This window comes from Schistocerca americana, chromosome 9 (assembly GCF_021461395.2).
Source record: "Schistocerca americana isolate TAMUIC-IGC-003095 chromosome 9, iqSchAmer2.1, whole genome shotgun sequence".
Taxonomy (NCBI): Eukaryota; Metazoa; Arthropoda; class Insecta; order Orthoptera; family Acrididae; genus Schistocerca; species Schistocerca americana.
In genome coordinates this window covers 141,609,326-141,633,009 of record NC_060127.1, presented here as the reverse complement: position 1 = coordinate 141,633,009, position 23,684 = coordinate 141,609,326, and the positions used below count along the sequence as shown (strand labels likewise).

General features: G+C 39.9%; 1 protein-coding gene across 6 annotated transcripts in view; it reads left to right on the top strand.

Moving 5' to 3' along the window:
• The first annotated feature begins 319 nt into the window (after positions 1 to 319).
• Positions 320 to 23,684, top strand: part of LOC124550901 (F-box/LRR-repeat protein 17-like) — a 78,440-nt gene continuing 55,075 nt past the window's right edge. For 2 of the 6 annotated variants that reach the window (XM_047125683.1, XM_047125678.1), the window contains exons 1-2: positions 1,655 to 1,851; positions 13,937 to 14,307. In XM_047125683.1, coding sequence (XP_046981639.1) covers positions 1,813 to 1,851; positions 13,937 to 14,307 — 410 coding nt within the window. In that variant the 5' untranslated portion in view covers positions 1,655 to 1,812. Of the gene's footprint in view, positions 488 to 1,652; positions 1,852 to 13,936; positions 14,308 to 23,684 lie in introns of those variants that run through there. The other 4 variants (XM_047125680.1, XM_047125682.1, XM_047125681.1 and 1 more) reach the window with 4 other exon arrangements.

The window sequence follows — 23,684 nt, the reverse complement described above, 5'->3', positions numbered from 1 at the left end:
CCCGCAGGCCCCGCCCACTCCGGCTCTTGCAAAACAAGACGACCACCCATAGCCGGAATTGGGAAATCGGTTTACGTTATCCGGTTTTGGGAGCCCCATGTAATCAGCATGACAGCGTAAGTCTAAAGCGCCACCTCCCTTTTTTATTACCTCCATCCCACGAACTGTCAAAAGTCATGCGCTTTTCGGCTTAATCAATTTTGCCGAAAGACGTGTAACAGAGGTGGCAACACTGATTAGCGCTTTGGTCGGCAACTGTGTTTGATATTCAACTTTTTCCCAAGACAGTGAGAGGGGGGGGGGGGGGGGTACAAAACAAGGGGAACCAAGGGTGAATCATTTCTGCGAAAATATGACGCATGCGATAGCACGAACTTCATTTTGCGACATAGTGGAACCTTTTGCAATGTGGCACAAAGTATTTCTAGATAGTTTGCAGCTGTACTGCATCATAAGATAACAGACGGCAAGTGTACGCTGGTTGAATGTAGTTAGTTGAGAATCCGAAACCAAATTAGTTTTAAGAATAATCGAAACGTTTTGGTAGTCAGGTTAGCGTTGTTATAACTAACTAAGAATGACAAAGTTGCGAAGTGGAATGTAGTGTTAATTTCAATATTGGACGATTCTGTTATTTAAAGATGTTTCGATGAAAATGGGGTATTACGCTTAAGGAACTTGGCCGCATTTCCCCAACTTGGGCATGTTAAACCCTAACCCAAGCACCTTGGGTGACAGGTGTCACTTTCCGACGAGTTGTTGGCTTTTGGGAACGTGCCTTTCAGAAGTTGAATGGTTACTGTTTGTGTCTGCTGTGATTGCTGTAGCACGCTTGTGTTTACAGTCTACGGTTCGCAAGAAATAAATTCTCTCAGTAATACAATGTTTGGGTAACAATTGCCAACATTTAAACAAAATCTGGGCCCCGACCTACTCACACTCAATATTAGAAACGATCACTGTAACTTCATGGACTGAGGTTTGCCAGCAAATTTCAGTCATCAGTGACATCTCTCCCTACTGCAGAGTTTAAGGCCAGATAAAGATAAAATTTACTGCTTGCCCATGCTGCTCACTAGATAAGTGGCTCAGTGTTGCACTTACCAGTGAAAATTTTTTATGTGATTTGTTGTTGTGTATTAATATCATTTAATAACATCGCTTATCACTTATTTTTGTTTCATTTGTGCCGCAGTTAAATAATCCAGAGTGTGACAAAGATGCTAAGTTAAAATGTTTCTCCCTCCAAAGCAATTTACTTTGCAAACCTGTCTTTTCATATCGCAGTATGTTTTAAAATATAATATGTTACAAAGATCCTCATGAAATGACCTGACAATGTGATCTCCATGTAGTTTGCTGTGGGAAATAATAATAATAAATCTTTAGTGCATATCAGAGTCACATAAATACTGAATAGATTCATCCTTGTGGATAAAGTTAATATAGTTATATGCTATATTAGTAAAAAAAAAAAAAAAAAAAAAAGGGGGGGGGGCAGAAAAAGAGGTAAATATTGTCTATATATACATAAAATGGGGTATGTTCCACTTAATATTGTGAAATATTATGTTTGGATTGTGAAATATTATTTGAACATATCTTAATGCCATGCATCAATACTGGATCAGGAAGCACACGAGATTGCTACTGACAGGTCCATAAAGTAGCTACTGACTGCTTTTATAAGGTTATGCAAATATAGTTGGAGCATCATTGTTCGTGGAAAATTAAATGACTTCCTGTCAGATAGCTGTGATCAAGCATTAATACTAGGTCTGGATTATTTGCCATGTAAAATTCCCAGCAGGAATGGAAGGAGTTAATGCAACAGCCATAGAAGGAGGGTGGGTGAGTATTTAATGTCCAGTCTACATTGGGGTAATTAGAAATGGAGCACATACTTGGAATGTTTCAGTAATGGAGAAGGAAACATACCCACATTGGGTTGAGTGATTTAGGTAAATCACAGAAAAACAGCCATGTGGGATATGTTTTTAGACTCATCACATCCACAGCTCATCTGATTCTAATGGGCAAATGTACACAGTAAAATATGCGTAATAGTTAAATATAGATCACAGAATAAAAGTCTGATGGCCCAGAATCATGAACAGTGATGCAATTATAGTTGTTTGAGAGAAGTTACATAAACTAGAATGAGAAATGGATAATTCATGTGGTTAAAGAATGTAGTTCAAGAAGAGACCTTTACGTGGTTGTGAAGAAAAGCTGTACTCTGTAGTTGAAACTCCATTACCATCAGTATTCTAAACTCATCCAGACCATTGTTAAAAATGAAAAGCAGAACATAGACATAAAGCTAAAAAATTAAAACACTAAAAAATGTGACTGCAGCAGTGTTGAATAATACGAGGTTTGTCCAGAAAATACGTATAAAAGTTGAATAATGTCTTTATGTTACAAGTTGCAGTCACTGCCAGGTGGGACTACTGCTGTAATCAATCCCATCAATGCTCAGTTCGAGTCAGAGCACTCTGCGTGAAGGTGGGAGTGTGCGGCAGCTTGTTGAGTTACCCTTTTTCCTGCCATCGGCATGGAGCTCTCTCTGATTGAGTAACAGCGCATCAACATCTTCTTGCAAAGCTAGGCAAGAATGGCCGTGAGATTTTTGAGTGTTTGAAACAGGTTTACGTAGACAATTCTCTGAAGGAACCAACCGTGAACAAGTGGTTAAAAAGGTTCCGGGATGGCCGAGAAGAAGTGAAAGATGACCATCGCCCAGGACGCCCGTTGACATAGAGTTCCGATGCAAATGTTGAATGAATTCGGGCTTGTGTTCTTAAAGACTGTAGATTGACAGTCAGAATGATTGCTGACGAGCTGTCAATCCCCAAAACAATCGTTCACGAAATCTTGAATTGAAGAAATTGTGTGTGAAAATCGTACCGAAGCTCTTGATGCCAGAACAGAAAGCAAAGAGGGTTGAGTGCTGTGAGGATTGGTTGGAAGCAGAGGAACGAGGGGACTTTCTCAACCGAGTCATCACTGGAGACGAGTCCTGGTTTTACGAATTCGATGTGGAGCTCAAATCTCAAAGCAAGGAATGGAAACTAGCAGGAGAACCGAGAACAAAAAAGTCGCAAAAATCAAGGTCCAATCTGAAGACAATGTTGATTGTTTTCTTTCATTCTAGGCGCATTGTTCGCAAGGAATTTGTCCCTCCCGGACAGAGAGTGAACGGAAATTTTTATGTTGAAGTTCTGACACGTCTCAGAGCTCGTGTGGCCCGAGTTCGACCGGAGTTGGCAAAAGGGGACAGGTGGATCCTTCATGACGACAATGCGCCCGCTCACACGTCGCTCGTTGTGCGCAAGTTTTTGCCTCGAAGCTCAATCACCGTGACAGACCACCCGCCTTATTCACCCGATTTAGCCCTGTGTGACTTCTTCATGTTCCCGAAATGCAAAATGGTGCTTTGGGGACGGCACTTGCGAGATGTGGAAGCCATCAAGGCGGAAACGACACGGCAACTGAACAACGTCACAAGACTTTCAGCAATGTTATTAACAGTGGAAACGACGTTGGCAGAAGTGTATCGCATCTCAGGGCGAGTACTTTGAAGGAAACCATATTGTAATACCCGAATAATTGTAAAATAAAGTTATTATTCAACTTTTGTACGTATTTTCCGGACAAACCTCGTATTAAGTAATAAACCATCAAAACTAGCACTCCTAATTAACTTCAGTGTTCAAAAAGTTGGTGTGACAGAAATCGTGACACTTTCAAATCATTTGCCACCAACTTCAGTTAGTATTCCTCTGTGACAGCAAACAGAGCGCCCACTAACAACCCCAAATACAGATGCATTGGATTTACTTGTGCAGACACTGTGTGTATTGCAACAATACACCCCCTAAAGTGATTACGAGCACAAAATAGTTTTAATTTGCTGACACTGACGATATTTGGAGCAGAGTATTGAAAGTCTGATTCTGACTTGGTAGAATTACCCATAAGCAGTCTTAGTTATCAGTCAGCAGCTGCCTGCCGCTGTGGTCGAGCGGTTCTAGGTGCTTCAGTCTGGAAACGCGGTACTGTTACGGTTGCAGGCTCGAATCCTGCCTTGGGAATGGATGTGTGTGATGTCCTTAGGTTTTTTAGGTTTAAGTAGTTCTAAGTCCAGGGGACTGATGCTCTAGGATGTTAAGTCCCATGGTGCTTAGAGCCATTTGAACCATTTGAAGTCAGCAGCTTGGGGCTGCATTGGTACTTTACACTTTCACTGTGGCATCAGTACAGGCGTGCAACTCTCCAGTGCGGCCCTGCGAGTACGGGCTGGCAACGCTCGAGTGCGGGCCGGTAACACACTGAAACAGCTGGTACCACTCGGAGCCGACGCTCCTAAGCACACCTGAGCTACAGGCTGACGTCAAGACCTTGTAAGATCTGTAGGATCATGTTCTATACTGACTTAATGATGACACCTTAGGAGCATTACTTCAAATAAGCTTCGACTGTGTTGTGGTCATGTTTTAAAGTCTGTTTTCTATCTGATACCTGTAGGGGTCACAGGGATCATTCAGATGTTCGTGATTTGTTGATAATGTAACAAAAAATACAATTTCGATTCCAAATCGCATATTCTTAAGAAGGAAAAAGAAAGGAAAAAAGAAACTGGATTCATTTGAAATCGTATTTACTTTAAATGCGCATTTTTAAGATTGACTCTGATATGAGGTCATCAATTTAGTAGCATGTTTGCTCCTGGTGTGAGAGAATTAGCCGTCTACATTTATCATAGATGCCCAGTGGATGCCCGGATGTGTAGAAATTAGTAAGTGAAACACTTTTCCTGCTCCTTTTCACATTGGAAGGTCCATTAACTGCCATTACAAACAATATACGTTCAATAACTGACCACACAAAACAAAAGTTTACACGCTTTGATGCTAGCTTAGACGCTGCAACTAGACTGAGTAATCTGACAGTGAGAGCAGACGCTTATAAGCGTCAGCCGCACTGGCTCATGGCTTGTTGTGACGCTTATAAGCGTCAGCTGCAGCGAAAGTGTTAAACATCTCTAAAAGTCATGGCTGCTGATAAATTTCGTCATTTTCAGGATTAAAAAACTGTTGTAGAAATGACAGTTATGTGGGAGTTTGCTTTAATGGATCTTTGACTGTAAAAGTGTCAACTCTCGTCTTCACAAGTAATAGTTTGAGCTTGGGGGGTAAGGGGGAGGGAGGGGGAAGCTAAGTACTTACAGCAGTATTCTTGTAAACAGTAGTCAATTTTTTGTAAAGCACTATTTGTATAGAACAGCTGTGACCAGCGCCGGCTTTAGGGTGGGGCGACTTGGGCGGTCGCCCAGGGCGCCGGGGCCCAAGGGGCGCCACGTATTAAACGCATGTAAAAAAAATTACAATTTACAATCACCCATTTCGCGAAATTAAAATATTATTCAGTCTCATTCAACATACGTCACTAATCTCACGAATGCGCGATGAATTTGGGGTAGCAGAAGAGAAATCATGCTGAATGCAATCTTCATATTGTCTGCAACCATCCATGTTTGACGCAGGCTAGCACGGGCTCTACCAAAGCGCCTCTCTTATTTGTTTCAAGAACTGCAACAAGGAAGAGCCCATGCAGCCGCACCATCTCTCGTTCACAACAGAAACTACCGGTCGCTCCAAATAAAAGAAAATACAGACTGTGAAATATACATTACATTATGATTTAATTAATACGAATGTATTTATATCGAATATTTGTGACTTAATGACTTATGTACATTAATTAATAGATCATGCAATGCGTGCACTTCATTCATAGAGAATTCTCCCCTAACGTACTGAAATAATACAGCGCCACACAATGTTTGTTAGACTGCATATGTTGGCAGCGCTACGATTTGCACCCGCATGACAGTAATTATCAGTAAGAGTCGGAGGCAGCGGTCATGTTTTCGTGGCTGAATAATTGTGAGTGAAACGAGTGTCGTGACTGTGTCAACATTTTAATTTTCTGGTAAGTTCGAAAAACATTTTTATCTTTCAGTTCAGGTTTTTTTTCTAGTTACGTCTACTGATAGGTGAATTTCTTTATTTGTTATAGATCGAATATTGTGGTCGCGAAATAGAGTAGTGTCCAAGCAATAATTTGTCAAATTATTAAATCATGCCAGAAGAGAAGGAAGTGATTAAAAAAAAGCTTTCTGGTTCAGAAAATCGGAAAAGAAAAGCTGAAAAAGAAAAAGTTCTTGAAGAAACTAAAAAGCATATGAATATTTATAAGTACCTTAAAGGAAATTCTAAGGCAAATACTTCAGATATTGAATCAAAAGTCCATGTATCAGCAAATATTTCTTCAGACTGTGAACAATTGTACACAAAAAATATACAATCACCTATTGAAGGTGATCAAATTGACCAGCGCAGTACATCTTTGCATGAATCCTCTGATATTTCTCAAAGTCAAAATCAACATATGACATCTGTGGTCGATGAAAGTATCAACGTTCTTGCAATACAAGAATACAATGTTTCTGATGTAGGTACATGGCCAAAAGTACTTAATGCTAGAGATATAGATCGCATTATAATATGTGGACCCTCACAAGTATGTCTAAATAACTTTCCAAAAGATGAAAATGGGCGTCATTTCTCTTCAACTCATTACACAAGAAAACTATCAAACGAAGAAACTATCAGACGATGGTGGCTAATTTATTCTGTATCAAACGACTGTGTCTTTTGCTTTTGTTGTCGACTGTTTGATTTAAAGTCAACTACTAATTTGACTACCACTGTGGGTTTCAGAAATTGGAAACATTTAAGTGAAGCTCTGAAACTGCATGAAAATAGTCCTAACCACAAAAAAGCATTTACTCAATGGACTGAAGCTGAAATCAGGTTTAAAGCTGGATTAACTATTGACAAGGAAGAACAAAAGCAAATTTCTAAAGAAAGTTTACGATGGAGCAATGTGCTTCAAAGATTGATGCACATTACTTTGTATTTGGCTGAAAATAATACGGCATTCAGAGGGTTATCAGATAAATTATTTACCCCAAATAATGGAAAATTCTTAGGTCTTCTACAGTTATTGGCAAAGTTTGATCCAATCATGGAACAGCACGTCAGACTGGCATTGAGTGGTGATTTGGCTGACCATTATTGCGGCAAAAATATACAAAATGAATTAATAGAACTCAGGGCATCGCACCTTATGTCTACAATCGTATCCCGCATAAAGGGTTCAAAGTATTATGGAATCATAGCTGACTGTACTCCAGATATAAGCCACAAAGTACAACTTTCGATAACTTTAAGATGCGCCGACATAACAGAGGATGGCGCAAATGTAAAAGAACATTTCATCTCATTTCTGCAAATAGATGATACAACCGGTGAAGGTCTCACAGAAAGCATTTTAAAAACATTGAGTGATCTTGACCTTAACATTAATGACTGCAGAGGACAGGGCTACGATAACGGCGCGAACATGAAGGGGAAAAATAAAGGCGTCCAGAACAGAATTAAGAAGTTAAATCCACTAGCTTTTTTTGTGCCATGTGGATGCCATAGTTATAATTTGGTATTGTGTGATGCGGCAAAATCATCAGTAAAATCCGTGACACTGTTCGGAATGTTACAAAAAATGTTTAATCTATTTGCTGGATTGGTAAATAGATGGAAAATTTTGACCGACCATTTGAAGATATACACCCTGAAAAATGTAAGTGACACACGCTGGGAAGCTCGAATTGATAGCGTCAAAGCGGTCCGTTATCAATTATGCGAAATGCATGACGCTTTGGTTTCCTTGGCCGATGCTACTGAACAAAGCGATGCTGCGGTGTCACACGAAGCGACAACACTAGGAGGACAATTAAGACTTCAGCTTCATTGTTTCTCTCGTGACATGGTATGATCTTCTGTTTCAAATTAACGTTGTGAGTAAAGCAAGTCAGTCACCCACAATCAACTTTGTCGAGTTTATGGGAATCCTTGACAAATGTTGCTCTTATTTGGAAACATATAGACAAACAGGTTTCGAACAATCTATTGTAACAGCAACTGAACTGGCTTTGGATCTTGATACGCAGCCATAATTTAAACCACAAATGCGATTAAGACGTATTAAACGCAGGCCGGGTGAAGAGGCTGTTTATGATCAAATAACTGACCCAAAAAAGAAGTTTAAAGTAGAGTTTTTCAATGCGCTGTTAGACACCGTGCACATATCCATGAAAGAAAGATTTGAACAGATGCAAGAATTTTCTGCGATGTGGAGTTTCTTGTTTGACATTAAAAAAAATCAAAATAAAGAAGAACTAATACAATGCTGTTCTAAATTACAATAAAAGTTAACTGTCAACATGAAGTCAGATATTGATGGAAATTTGCTGTGCGACGAAATTTTAGGCCTGCAACACTATCTCGAAGACAGCCAGGCAACGCCTATTGAAGCCTTAAACTTCATAAAAAAGCATAATCTTCAAGAGGTATATCCCAACATCTGGATAACCTTACGTATTTTGCTAACGATACCAGTGACTGTCGCAAGCGGCGAACGCAGTTTTTCCAAACTGAAGTTGATAAAAACGTACTTGCGGTCTACAATGTCTCAAACAAGACTAACCAGTTTGGCCTCACTGTCCATTGAAAATGAAGTTGCAGAAAACCTGGACTTTGCTAATCTGATCAGAGACTTTGCCGACAGAAAAGCGAGAAAAGTAAAATTTTAGTCGTTTGTAATTGTTTTTCATTAGGTGTAATATGTTTTGTGTTCAGATGACTGACAGAAAATATAGGTTTATGGCTTACAGTTATATTAAATTCAATAAAAATATGCTACCCAATTCAAAATTAGTGTTTTTTCGTTATACATATTACCTCCTATATATAAAAATCAATTGTTGTGTGTTAGTCTCACCAAAACAAAGAAATGGCTTGACCAATTTGAATAATTTTTGTTTTGTTTTGTTCGCTTTAGTACAGGGGTGCTTCAGAAAAGAAAAGAAATATTTGGGATATACGAGCCTGTTTCAACCACATTTAACGCATCTTTTCTTTGTTTGGAACACGCAAAAACAATTTTCTGGAGTTTTTGTAGATGTACAGTGCAGTACTACGCAATATTTTTAGACAATTTCCCAAAACGTGAATGCCCAAACAATATATCACTGCTATACTGACTGTTACGGCAGCGACAGCAGCATGCTGGACTGACGTCACAGGCTACACAAGACTCACATGGAGCGTCTTAGCGGGCTTTCAGATTGTTTGGATTTCATTTCCATTTAAAAAAATAAAATACTCAAATTTACGATGGAAAAAACCATGTTATGATCATAAGATGACGCCATTAACCACTTAAGACGATTTCTAGAAAACAGTCAAATACCGTGTTGCAAAGCACTGCCAGGTTCGCTATTTATACAATAAAGGGCGCCAACTGGAGGACTCGCCCGGGGCACCTGGATGGCTAAGGCCGGCCCTGGCTGTGACTTCCCATCATTATAGATGATTAAGATAGCTTATTGCATCTCTGTATTGAACTTTCCACATAGTATTGCGTGTATAGGTATGATTAGGAACAATGTTGATATATTATTCCAGTTCTTAGAAACACCTTCAGTATGCCTCATATTTGTGGTACATATACTGCTGAGTGGAAGTAAAATTTAGTTCAGCCAATACCCAGGAATCATAATCCAAAAATACAAGGCACCTATAGACAGAGTAGCATATTGCATGCAGTATTTGAGCCTCAGAGTACATTCTTCATGACCAGCTGACAGATTACCTTAAAACAACCGCGATAAATATCAAGCAGGCTTTGGAAATGAGCATAGTAAATCAACTACGTTAATCAGTGTGACTGACAAAATCAAACATACTTTTGGACAGGTGTAAAGCAATCATTTTAACAACTTGATTGCCACATGTGTTAAACATAACCCAGGGAAAATTTTGTCTGTGTGCCACATGAACCCATGAGCGAGTGCGTGGTGTAATTTGTATACATGTAAAGAGTAGATTTCGTTATGTTACCATGGTAAACATGTATGGGCAAACTCAAGACTTTAATCTTAGTTTAATTAAACAGTGATAAAATAAACTTATGTAATATTGCCTAAGACGCTGCTTTGATTGAGTCACTGATGACACGGACAAGTATTACTCCACAGTAATAACCCATTTGAAGCATTAAACAGCACAGTTGCATCAGATCCCAGCCAATCACTTATTCAGTTACTAATTCTCTCATAGACAACTGCTTCATTGTAAGATTTTGCTGCTAACTCATAATTTGGGTCTTTTTCTCATATGGAACGTAAATTTTTTTCCCACCTAGCTCACTCTTTATTATATATTGCTGCTGCTTACATGGACATATGACAATACAATTTATCACTTTGTTAGCTGAGCAACCAGTAATGAAGGATTAGGCATGGGCTTGCCATTGCAAAAACAACAATGGAATGGTGCAAAACACTTTTATTTCCAGTTGGCGCACTTTATACGTAGGCCCGCCCACTCGAAGGTTAAGTAAATATGACTCACAGGTACATTTTCATTAAAGCTTCATGAAATAAAATTCCCCAGGGCATCAGGAACCTCAGTATGCCATGACAGCCAGACTGTTGCTTGATCTCAGCAGAGCCTTTGTTCTGTGTATTACGAAAATGAAGCAGCTGAATTTATGAAAGAGAGAAGTACTGTGGTTTGACAAATATCAGTAAATCCTTAGTGGATCAGAGAAGATGTCATGGGAACATATTTGCTGAGTTCTCTTGGGTTCTGTTAGTATCACTTACTTTCCTTACTGTACATCAATGATTTTGCATCTGTGCAACGTTTTTGTAACTACTACTTCTATGTCGACAACATCTAGTAATATTTTTGTGCCAGTCATAACAACATTGCTGCTGGTATATCAGTTATGATGGAAGACTTTTGTTCATTTTCACAATGGGTACAAAACTTTGGTTGTAAACTAAATGCTGAGAAGTTGCAGACAATCCTCATATGACAACAAAAGTTTGTCACTGGACCTTTTTGTGAAGTGATTCCTCCAATAATCTTTGATATCCAGTTACCTTATCCAAAATAGTAAAAGTTCTTGGTGTAATTGTGCATGAACATCTACATTGGGAAGAGTAAAGTATTGCACTGTGTTTGTGATAGTTTGTAGGAAATCTTTCTCTTGTATTCTTGCAATACGGTGGGATTTCCTTTGTGGAACAGATATATTTCTGGTAAGAGAGAACTTCTCTATACCTGCAGTTATTTACTTTTTTTTTACTGGCCATTGCAGCCAATGTGGATACTTTCGAAATTTGATTTAAATATTACAGAACTTAGAGAATTTTACATCTGCATTGTTATGTGTATAAACTTCAGCCCCGCTTTGGTCTAAAAATGCTCTTGAAAAATGAAAGCCCTCCAAAAAGGTCTTTTGAACATGTGTAGTCTGATGAGCTTTTGCGAGACAGCTTTTATTTTTATTAATTAGCTGAAATGATTAGCATCTAAAATCTTTCGCATGTACAACACTGTGTTCCCCGTCTCTGCTTGTAACTTGCAACAACGTGATTGATTACTATTTTAGGTTATTGGTACACACAAAGAATGGTCATTCCTTTTTTTTTCCGTCGTTTGGTAGTTCAATACTTGAAATTCCAAAATGTCTCATCACTACCTGTGGTAAGGTCATGTCTGGGTTTGAACTGTGAAGCCTTTCTGGGGTATGTGCATGATCTTCTCCGTTTTAAGGAAGTCCAATAATAAGAGCTTATCCTTTCATATCAGGATAATGTTACTTGTTGGATTTCTGGATCTCTGTGCTTGTGTTTGTGTTGCAAATTGCTGTATATTTTAAGGACTTAAGTTCAATCTAATATTGCTGTATTTTATTATTTATTGTCTGAATATTCTGAAGAAAGATTGTTTGAGCTGTATGAATTCCAATATTGTGTAACCTTGTGTCCCCTGTCTGATTCTGATTTTTAACAAACAAGCTTTGTGCTGTGATGGAGTCTATCTTTTGTGAGCTGACTGTAGAAGTTTTTATGTTAATTGTCAAATTTTTCAAGCAGAGGCACCTTTTGCATTTTTTTTTTTTAAATACCCATTCCTCCAAACAGTGACATGCGTGACCTGAGTTCCACCTACTGTGCTCTCCTAATTTGCTCACCCATCCTCCCCTTGCAGTCGTGTGAGCTGCAGGCCCGACGTGAAGAGCCAACTGTCAGTAGTCCCAATTGGTACCAGTACAACATGCCCCAAGTCACCTGGCACAAGTGCCATCCTCAACCCTGCATCCAACACTATTAAGGCATGGCCACTTGTGGCACTGGAACAATTCAGCAAAGTGCACATTGGTGTTTTTGTCTCACTGTTGTCTGTCAAGCATTCCCTATTGTTTCTCGTTCTTGCTCTGTCATTGATTTCCTTCAGTGCTGCCATTTCTGCTAGATGTGGCAAGCATTCCCTATTGTTTCTCGTTCTTGCTCTGTCATTGATTTCCTTCAGTGCTGCCATTTCTGCTAGATGTCATTATTGGCATCTTACAAGAACGTAATCAGGGAACATCAACACAATGTTAACATGACTGAAATTTCTGGAATTCCATGTATATTGATTATTATTATTACTGTTATTATTTACTGCTCGTGCTACACATATTGTACTGCTAACACATGTTGTAATGCCGTGGATGACTGGTCAGATAGTAGTGAGGGCATTAAGGCCCCAAAGTTGCTTGGTGTGATAAATATGTAAGTAAATAAATGCATAAATGAAATAAGGGCAAGAGTGCTGGCGTATTTTACTTATTTTTTCCACTTATCTTATTGGATGGTGCACCTGAAATAAATATAGTGTTTATTCAGGGATGCTAACAGTAAGATTATAGTGTGGAGTAGATAACCTCACATCTTGCAGAAGCCTGTTGACGGATGTTTGAATTGTTGCACTCACTTCCCCGTGCATTCACTCTTTAATGGTTGTTTCTGACATTGAATACAGAAATGTGATGTACACAATCAGAATACAAGACAAAAATAATTTTCATGTAGACATTGCTTTCTGGAACAGGATTTGTGAGAAGCCATGTGCACTGGTAGTAAGACAACCATCAAGCACACATCCAACATAAAGAAATAAATTGGGAATAGCAACCAATTCAAAATAAAATTAAAAGCATAGCTCATTAATCACACTTTTTCTAATCTAGGCTAGAAATGTTCCATTAGCTACAGGGCAAACAGCAGTGATTGTAAAGGTGCATGACAAGAAGTGCTTAAACATGACTGATTATTTACAGATTCAGATAACTATATTTTTCAGAATTCCTGGTATAATAAGATAATTGATAAGCTCTCAGTAGGAGATAAAAGGGAGCCATTATGTATAAGTAAGGAGGCAGCAGCCGCTTTCGAAGTAGAGCTTTCTTGCTAATTTACTTAATCGAGTTTAGGTGGCATCAGCATCAATAGCAGTAATCAGCATAGTGATACTTTAATGTTAATACAGTACACAAATTAATTTTGTACACTTTCCTTGTCTTTTGTTAATATGTACCCTGGCCCATCCCACATCTCTGATGTTCTCCTTTTTGATGAGATCTGCAGAACATAATGAATGAACTGAATGCTTGGGGTCATAGCCTCACAGCAAATATTAGTCAACCTTATATGCTTGGTAAATAAATCAACTTTGGAGATAAATTATGCTTTCACCGTTAAGTCCTCACTGTATGGCAGGAAGGAAAATGGTGTCTCCTATCAGTGTAATCTGTACCACTGAATATTTATTTTGAATGGATTAAATACCACCTCATTTTCAATTGTGTTGCACAGAGTTTGTATTTACTTTTCTAAAATAAACCCTGTATTTACTTTTCTAAAATATGAAGCTATTCAACATGTTTGTGAAATCTATTTTGGTTATTACAGGTCATGGCCACAAGGTCTCCTACTACACCTTTGAAAATATCAGAGGATGCCGATACAGTGTTTAACAGCAGTGTCTCTCCTACATCTACTGCAGATGGGGATAACATATCAGGTGCGCCACTGGTTTCAGACCTCGAACTGAATGACAGAAGACATTCGGAAGGAGACAGTCGTTTAAGAGCGGCCAGTAGTGCTTCGAAACTGGATTGCAGAGGCACCACAGTAGATGACCTGCCAGATGAACTGATGCTGAAGATTTTCTCATATGTGAGCTTCAGTGAAAACATTAAAGTTTTACAGAAGGTGTGCACTCGCTGGAGGATTCTGGCCCAGGACGCTCATTTGTGGCTTCATGAGAAGTACGTTGTCAGGTAAGAAGCTACGATTTGGTGTCACTTGCAGACAGTGATGAGTTCAGAATGAGCCTTGTGAAGCTGAGTCTGTGCTGCAACATTGAGGTCTATTGTGGTGGCATTTCTGTATCAAATCACCTCACTGTTCAGACCACATCAGATTGGCGTTAAAATTTGAGCTTTCAAATATTAGCACTGTTTTCTTCGTCAGGAGAGGACTCTCTGCTAGGAGTAATATCCGCTTCCTTTATTGCATTTGTGCTCAACTCCTCATTGGCCAGGTGATGTCACCCATAGAACAGGGGTCGTGTGCACAAATGCAGGAAATCGCTAATGTGGTGGTACGCCTACTACTCCTTCGACAGGCCGTGATTGAGAAGCTGACAAGGAAGACTGTGTGACTTTTTGGAAAATCTCAAGTTATAACTCCAGTTTGACGCAGTCTGAACACCAAAAAGATGTTCTAGAGAGTCTGTGTTGTTTTGGAGCTTCCTGGCAGATTAAAATTGTGCACCAGAGCAGGAACTGAACCCAGAACCTTGCTTTTGTGGACATTTCCCTTACCGACTGAGCTACTGGGCATGATTCATAACCTATCCCTACAACTTCACTGTGAAAAAGACCTCTCCCAACCTGTCTCCAAAACTTTGCTTCCAACAGGGCTTCTTCCCTACTTTGCAAGTCCACAAAACTGCCCTGCATTCATTGTAGGACTAACAGCCCGGGAAGAAAAAATGTCGCAGAGAAGTGTCTTAGCCACAGGATAGAAGGAATATTCCCATTTCCACAAGTAGTGCAAGAGAGCTATTGTGAAATCTGGAAATTAGGTGGTGATGTACTGGTGATACTAAAGCTTTGAGGGCAAGACTGGGACAAGGATTTGAGAAGCTATCAGGCAGACAATTTTAATCTGGCAGGAAGTTTAAAAAATGAAGTTTATCATGTTTTCACCAACTGAATCGATATTCATTCTCTCCTTACATATTTATATTGAATTAATATTGGTTCTTGGAGCTTCAGTGAACCTGTGCGTGATGTACTACTTCACTGCTATAAGTTGTGCAGGGTATGTCAACACTGAAATTAATATATCTGAAATAAATTGTTGTAGGTTCTTTGCGTTCATTCTGTTCTTGGACATTTGAGCTGTTTGATGTAGAAGAACGAAGACATCTGAAAAAGACTAATTTCTTATAACATGGTCATTTTGGATAACTCTATCCGAAAAAGTTCAGATCACTCTTTTTGTATAAATTTCTGTTTATTTTCTCTTCACAGGCCAGTAAATAAATTTTTAGCTGTCTAAAATGAGTGTACTTCTTTGGAAATAGTCTTCTCAGTTCTTTTTCTTGAGTAGTTTCATGTTGAATCAGAGTTTATTAAGTTCCAATACAGAGAATTGCTATCGACAGCTTTGATACAATTCAGTGACAGATCTGTATCTTTCAGCTGACAGGCAGGTATTGGCTTTCCCCCATTGCACACAACAAAGTTTGTTTACAATGACTATCTTTCTTATTTAATTTTGCAATAAAGAACTTAAGATATCATCAGAAAACAGCGGACATTTTCCTGCCGTCACTTCCTGTCGACTGAAAGATCTCTCTGTCTGACACTGCAAATGTCAAGTTCAATGAAAATAGTGATACTTCATCATCACTGCTCCCTTAGAGATTGTACCTAGGAACTGTCAGGGAAGGGCAGGTGTCCTCAGTCCTTACTGCCCTCCAGGAAGAAACACGTTACTGTGAGAGTACAACATGTGGCATTTGTAGTTTGTCAGCAGACACGAGTGCCTCAGAATAAGAGGTATTGAAGATAGCCAATGAAAACTATATGCAAAAATTTGCCTTTATGTCCACAAAGGAGCAGGTTGTGTAAGTTCCACCCAGAACCTTCTCTTTACGATACTCACAAACTGAACTTGGATTGTGCCCCACCTCACAGACAGGTGTATCAGTCTGAAGAAAGCCTGAAAAAGTAATGTACGCTGTCTAGTAGTAGCAACTGTACCCAGATGAATTTGGTGTAAAACTATTTCGCTCTTAACTGCTGTCCTTGCGATTGCAAATTCCACATGACTCTGTGTTCTAAAAGTTTCCAGTAATGTTATGGCTTCAGTTCACAGTGTTTTTTACTGTGTTTCCAGGCAGTGTCAAAAATGCAAAAAGATATGTGAATACAGAATATACTTGCATGTATCTGAGTTATCCACCTGACAGCAATATAATATGTAAAAACTGCACTGTCAGTTATGTGCATTGGAAGTATGAGACATGTGTTACAAAATGGTAGAATATGTATGTTTGGTGATTGATAAACATAGTTTCAGTAGTTTCAAGTAATTGTGCTTTGTTTCCTCCACCACACCTACTTTCGTGAAACTAATGAGGACACAGCAGAAAGCAGAAAACCACAAGGTCTCAATTATTTACTGAGAATGGGTAGCAGGTATAAACTGCTACAGAACATTCTTCGAGGAATGACACCTGGTAGCTGAACATCATCTTGTTTCAGAAACTTGTAGACATTGGTTTCACATACAACTGGGAAACTTTTTTGAGCAAGTAAAAGTGATTTAGTGATCACCATCTTATTGCAGGTTTTTTTTTTTTACTCACATAGAGCTTAAGACAATTAAGTTGCATCACCACATCCTCATTACCCTCCATGAGTGAGGTCTCCAGGGCCAATTCCCATTTTTTATCCAGAACTTCTTGTCTTGCTGTAATTTCCAGGTTCAAGTTGGTGCTTCCTACAGTATTCACCATATACAAGAGAATGGTGTCTGACAGGGCTCTGTATTGAGAGTTCTCATTTTTATAGCGGCTGTCAATGGTCTAGCTGCAACTATGGAATCTACAGTATCACCTTCCCTGTACGCTGATGACTTTTGCATCTACTGTTGCTCCTCAACTGTGAGTAGTGCAGAACACTGACAGTAGGGTGCCATATGAAAAGTGCAGTCGTGGGCTCTCGCCCACAGCTTTGGATATTCCATCGCGAGGACATGTCACCATTGTACTGTCCGTCCCCAACTAGACCTCTACCTCCACGATCAATTTCTGAATGTGGTAGAGTCTTATCAGTTTTTGGGATCGGTCTTTGAACCTCGTTTGACGTGGCTTCCCCATCTTCGCCAGCTTAAGCGAACGTGCTGGTCACACCTCAATACTTATCACTGCCTTAGCAATGCCATCTGGGGTGTGGAACGCTTTATACTTTTGCAGCTCTACAAATCTCTGATCCTGTTGTGTCTCAGTTATGGGATTGTGGTGTATGGATCAGCACTATCTTTAGCATTGCGGATGCTGTACCCGATACACCATTATGAGGTCTGACTTGTGATAGGTGCCTTTCGGACTGGCCTTACAAACAGTCAACTCACTGGGTCTGGCGTCCCTCCCCTACAGGTCGGGCACCGATAACTGCCGCTCAACAGCAATACACAATTGCTGGTCCCCTGAGCATCTGCACTAGTGTTTCCTTTTTCCTGGTAGGGAGACCTATCTCCCACAACAGAGGCCATGGTCTGAAGGCATGATCACAGTTTGCATACAGGGTATCTACTCTGAGACCGAGCGAGGTGGCGCAGTGGTTAGACACTGGACTCGCATTCGGGAGGACGACGGTTCAATCCTGCGTCCGGCCATCCTGATTTAGGTTTTCCGTGATTTACCTAAATCGCTCCAGGCAAATGCCAGGATGGTTCCTTTGTAAGGGCACGGCCGACTTCCTTCCCCATCCTTCCCTAATCCGATGAGACCGATGACCTCGCTATCTGGTCTCCTTCCCCAAACAACCCAACCCTATCTACTCTGAACTGCACCTTCCCCCACTGTCACCTGTTGTCAGCACCCCCATGGTGTGTACCCACTCCTCAGATCTGCCTCGACTACTCCTTCAGACTGAAAGACTCAATAGACCATACGATTTTCCTCTGCCTGTTTCTGGGTGTCCTCAACTTATTTATGGGCTAGAATGTGGTATACACTGGCATCTCTATGGTCAACAGACAAACCATTTTGCCTTCCCACATCCAAGATGGAGTGAACTACCCCCTCTGCCAAATGGATGCTGTGTATTCACTGCAGAATTGGTGGCCATTGCTTGAGCCCTAAGCCACCTTTGTTCATGCACTGGCAAGTCATTCTTTTTGTTATCCTTGACACCTGTTGGTTGTGACTATCCAGGATCTCCTTTATGACCTCCACAATGTAGGACGGCAGGTCATTTTTGTACGGACAATTTGTCATGCTGGGATCCCAAGGAAATTGGTTGACTCTATGCCGACAATTCTTGTAGGCTTGTAATGCGGATTGGTGTGCCCTGGTTTCACCAGATAAAGTGCTAACAATAAAGGAGGCCATGAGCACGTGGCAGCCTCTCTTTGTGCTTATCACAGGGAATCTACTGTCCTCTGTTGGCTTCGCATTGGCAACACTTGGCTGACCTATGGTCACACCCTACATAGTGAGGATCCACCCTACTCGATGTTGTGCCTGTCTCACATCTTACTGGACTGCCGTAATTTGGCCACCTTATAGCATAACCTTAAACTTGCTGACAGGTTCAAACCCGCGCCTGACCATCACGATTTAGGTTTTCCATGATTTAAGGAAATCACTTTAAAAAAATGCCAGGGTGGTTCCTGTGAAAGGGCACGGCCAACTCCCTTCCCGATCCTTCCCTAATCTGATGGAATCGATGACCCCACTGTTTGGTCCTCTTCCCCAAACCGGCCAACCGACCGACCTTCCTGACAGGCTCTCTCTGGTGCTAGTGAATGATGCCAGAGTCGCTGAATTGGTTTCAATTTTTACCAGTGTAAATGGTTTCTACTCCTGTCTGTGCAATAGGGCACATTAGTCTTGTCAACTGCCTGAAGGATTGGAAGGGTGCCCCGTCACCTGATCTGACACGGGGTACCTATGGCTACCCTTGCTCAGTGGATGGTTCCAGCTTGCTGCTTGCTGCCCTTCCCATATTTTTAATTCTTCTTATTTTTTTACATCTGTCACTGGTTAACAGACTTGTCATGATTGTTCTCTGTCCTGAGATTTTACATTGTCTGTGTAGCTACTTTTATTGTGCTAATGATGTGGAAGCACCAGTCGGAGGCAGAGGGTGTTTCTCCTGTCGCATAATGCGTGCTGTGGACCTACAGCTTTTTTCTGGGATGGGCAGCTGCCCCACCTAACCCTTCTATACCTCTCTCACTTCTGCTTGCTTCCATCTCATCGGTCTGTCGATTCCCAGGTATAGTCGAATCCATTGGAATTTGTCTTTGGTGTAATTCATCTTGGGGAACTATTCCAGTTTGACACACAAAGGATTAACAGACCGATCACCTCGTAGTTCAGTCCCTTCAATCCCATTGATCAATCATCCATTGCAGAATCCATTTATAACTGAATTCGTAATAGAAAAGTATTGTAATTAGAAAAGTTCAAGCATCTAGAAGTTTCAGGTGCACGTAGGAAAAATTTATGAAGACCAAACCGTGGTAGCTTGTGAGTGAGTTGTTGTGTTGTTATAATGCTATCAGAAGGTTACCTCATGGAAAGTACAGTTGTTTTAGAATAACCTATGTAAAAATTACTCTTGCAAGAAGAAAAATGGATTCACAGTTTATAAAATCATGTGGAATATTTTGCAATAAAAGAAACAGGAAATTGAAGTTGTTTCAATGTGATCTGGCTCACATCATTATTTCAGCACACTTGCCAACCTCTTCTGATTGAACTTCTTTCCTCGAGTGCTGCAGTTACTGTTTGAAGTTAAGAATACAATCCAAAATCCAGTTCTTCAAATAAATATGATGTTTCTCATAAGCAGCACATTGTGTATTCTTCTCTTGTTTAAAGCGACCATGTTGTACAAAAGTGCTTCATTATTCAGAACATTATACTGATAAGGACTGAGTTCAAAAAGCTCTGTCTTAATTCAGATCCCAGTTGTGTGAGTATGTCACAGTTTTCTCTTGATCCTGTGATGACAATGAAATTATCACGGTTCCTCTTGAGGCTAGTGCTTCCACAACTGTGGCATTCAGTAAGCCACTAATAAGCATGTGTCATGCTAAATGGCAAGCACCTCAGGCAGCTCAGCATTCACTTGTCAGGTACGGGTTTGACAAACATGAGTTTCCTCAGCTAGGGACTGGTAAGCATCACCAGTCCTACATAATCATAAACTCTGGGCAAAGTTTGGGAACCACTGTGTGCCACAACAGCGGAGTGTTGTGTCCCACAGGGACTGGTGATCTCGGCTTAGTCATCCTGATTGAGAGGATGGTCAAAACCCCTATGAAAGAAATACTCAGTCTCAAGGTGTGCCATGTGCCCGTGAGATGAGTGGCTCTGGAGGTGGAACAGTTGTTTGTAGGCAACCTTTGAGCAACTTCGCACACTTGTTGTATAAGTTTTACTAAGGCAAGTGGGGCTCTGTGTGAGTGGACCTTTATTTCCCTGGCTGCTCACAGGACTGAGATGGAATCCTCGAACCCAAATTTATAGACTGTTAGCATGATGGGTGTGCCGTCTGGGAGTACTCACACACACTCATCCCCACAAATGAGGGAGGCTAGTCCTCCTGATAATGAAATTGTATTTAGTTATAAGGATCAAGGAGTTGCAAATCAAAATGTGTTTGTAGCGGAGTTGCACTCTACCAAAACCCTAGTTTGGTAGTTTTGGTATAGTACATAAATAACATGATATAATGTTAGGATTATTGCTAGCATTGATAGGCAAAGAAAAATGAATATAAGAGAGAGAAGGTGGCAGCCACTGACTTCTCTTTGTTTTTTGTTTGTTTCTTTGTTTTGCATATAATTAGAACCACACATTGATAAGTGTCAGTCCATTGTGTATTTTATGTCCTTACAAAATACAAATTATATTTTATAAGTATTAAAAAGTGGTCGATCACGTAACTTCCACAATCTTATTTAACCAAAGCAATTACTTTTGATGATTCCTGTACAGTTAACATGCACAAACATAAGAGAAGTATATAACTATTATTGTTATTTTGTACTCAATAGAACATTCTTCAGTATGATCAAAGGCAAGAGTTTCTTGTTATTATTGATAAGTGCAAAAGTTGTTTTCGAATTATGTTAACACGTTTTACGTAAGCTTGACAAAGTACTGAGTAGAGAAGCAGTGAGCAACCCACTATGAAGTGACAATAAACACCGCTGATTAGCACACAGCTGCTTGCAGTTAGGTAGCAGAAGCTCCACCCACTGCCTCCTGCATAACATCATTTACAACCAATAGTTTAATTTATACATTGTCTCATGTTTATATTTTTTGCCATTACATCTATAATAATTACACTTTACTGCAATCTTATTATGAAATTATGCCGTACTCCATAACCGTTGCCTGTAAATGACATTATGTGGGAGACAGTGCGCAGAGCCCCCGCTATCGACCTGCAAGCGGCTGTGTGGTGGTGGTGGTGGTCGGCTGTTTTTATCGTTGCTACATAACGGGCTGCTCCTAGCCCCATTCTCCAGTTGTCATCATCAGTAAATACGGAATCATATTTTAAATTTTTTTATGTAATTTATATTCATGCCTAAATCTTGTCCTCTGAAACTCTATATTAGTATTTTAACACGGTTTTAAGGTTTGGATGACGATTGTTCGACAATTGAGACCCGTTACCTGATTCATAAATTTTCTATTTTGGCAATGTGTGTTCTGTTCTAGACAGTTTGTATTTAAACACTTTTATTCTAATTTTTTAATCTTTGCTTCCCAGGAACAGTGTTTCAAAAGATAAATAATAGCATTGCCAATTATCTGAAATGAAAAAAAATTGTTCTAAAAATCTTTAGACTGAATGTTATATGTTTAGTATGTCACCACTAAATATGATCCAGTTTGAATTTTTTAGTACTGGACAACACATGGTTATTGCTGATTTTTTTAAAGCCTAGTACGAGGGCAGTTCAATAAGTAATGCAACACATTTTTTTTCTGAAACAGGGGTTGTTTTATTCAGCATTGAAATACACCAGGCTATTCCCCAATCTTTTAGCTACACAACACTATTTTTCAACGTAATCTCCATTCAATGCTACGGCCTTACGCCACCTTGAAATGAGGGCCTGTATGCCTGCACGGTACCATTCCACTGGTCGATGTCGGAGCCAACGTCATACTGCATCAATAACTACTTCATCATCCGCGTAGTGCCTCCCACGGATTGCGTCCTTCATTGGGCCAAACATATGGAAATCCGACGGTGCAAGATCGGGGCTGTAGGGTGCACAAGGAAGAACAGTCCACTGAAGTTTTGTGAGCTCCTCTCGGGTGCGAAGACTTCTGTGAGGTCTTGCGTTGTCATGAAGAAGGAGAAGTTCGTTCAGATTGTGTTGCATTACTTATTGAACTGCCCTTGTACGTAAATGTTGTCTTTGAATACCATATTTGCTCGAATCTAAGCCGCGCTTTTTTTCCAGTTTTTGTAATCCAAAAAACTGCCTGCGGCTTAGAATCGAGTGCAAAGTAGGCAGAAATTCTGAAAAATATTGGTAGGTGCCGCCACAACTAACTTCTGCCGTCGAATATATATAGCGCTACACAGGCATGTTTTACAGGCACAATGATAAATCCTGGCGCCAAAATCTCTGCGTCAGTAAATAAATTAAAAAAAAAAAGGTGGAAGACGAGCTTTTTTCTCCGCCCCGAGTTTCCACCACTGCATTTTCATACATTATTCAACAAAGTAAATACAAATTCCGTATTGGTCATCTTCGAATGTAGCAGCATTTCAATGTACTACGAAAATCCGACTGGCAAGACTGTTTGGGATATTTGTCAATATGGCCAACTTTACATTCTGAATTTTTTCCTACCTGTGAGAAGAGATAGTTGTGAATAGGAACTTTTTGAATTGTGAATCACATGCAGTATTCTCTTCACTGTAAGAATAATACGAATATAAACATTTTGCCATGTATTCTTTCGTGTTTGCTGCTATCTCATTTAAATCCTGTCTGCCTAATAAACTACGAAGCTAGACTGAGACAACAGCAAATGCGGAAGAATATACATATCATGTCATGTTTATATCTGTATTATTCTTATGCCTAATAGTGATAGAGTTAGAAATGAAGCATGGCAATTGACTAGATTTTTGAATCTAAGATGACCCTAATTTCTGTGCAGAATGTAATGTACTAAAGAGGCGTCTGCAAAGATTTTCAAACGGAGAAAAATTTTCGGTAAACTCTCGTTCAGGACATCTTCTATCATACGCATTCTATTATTTAGTTCTTGTTGATCATTATCAAAGAAAGCAGCAGTGTAAGTAACAACAAATGGCAGTCTCTTGCCATTGTTTCGCTAATGAGACGATTTCTCTCTCTCTCTCTC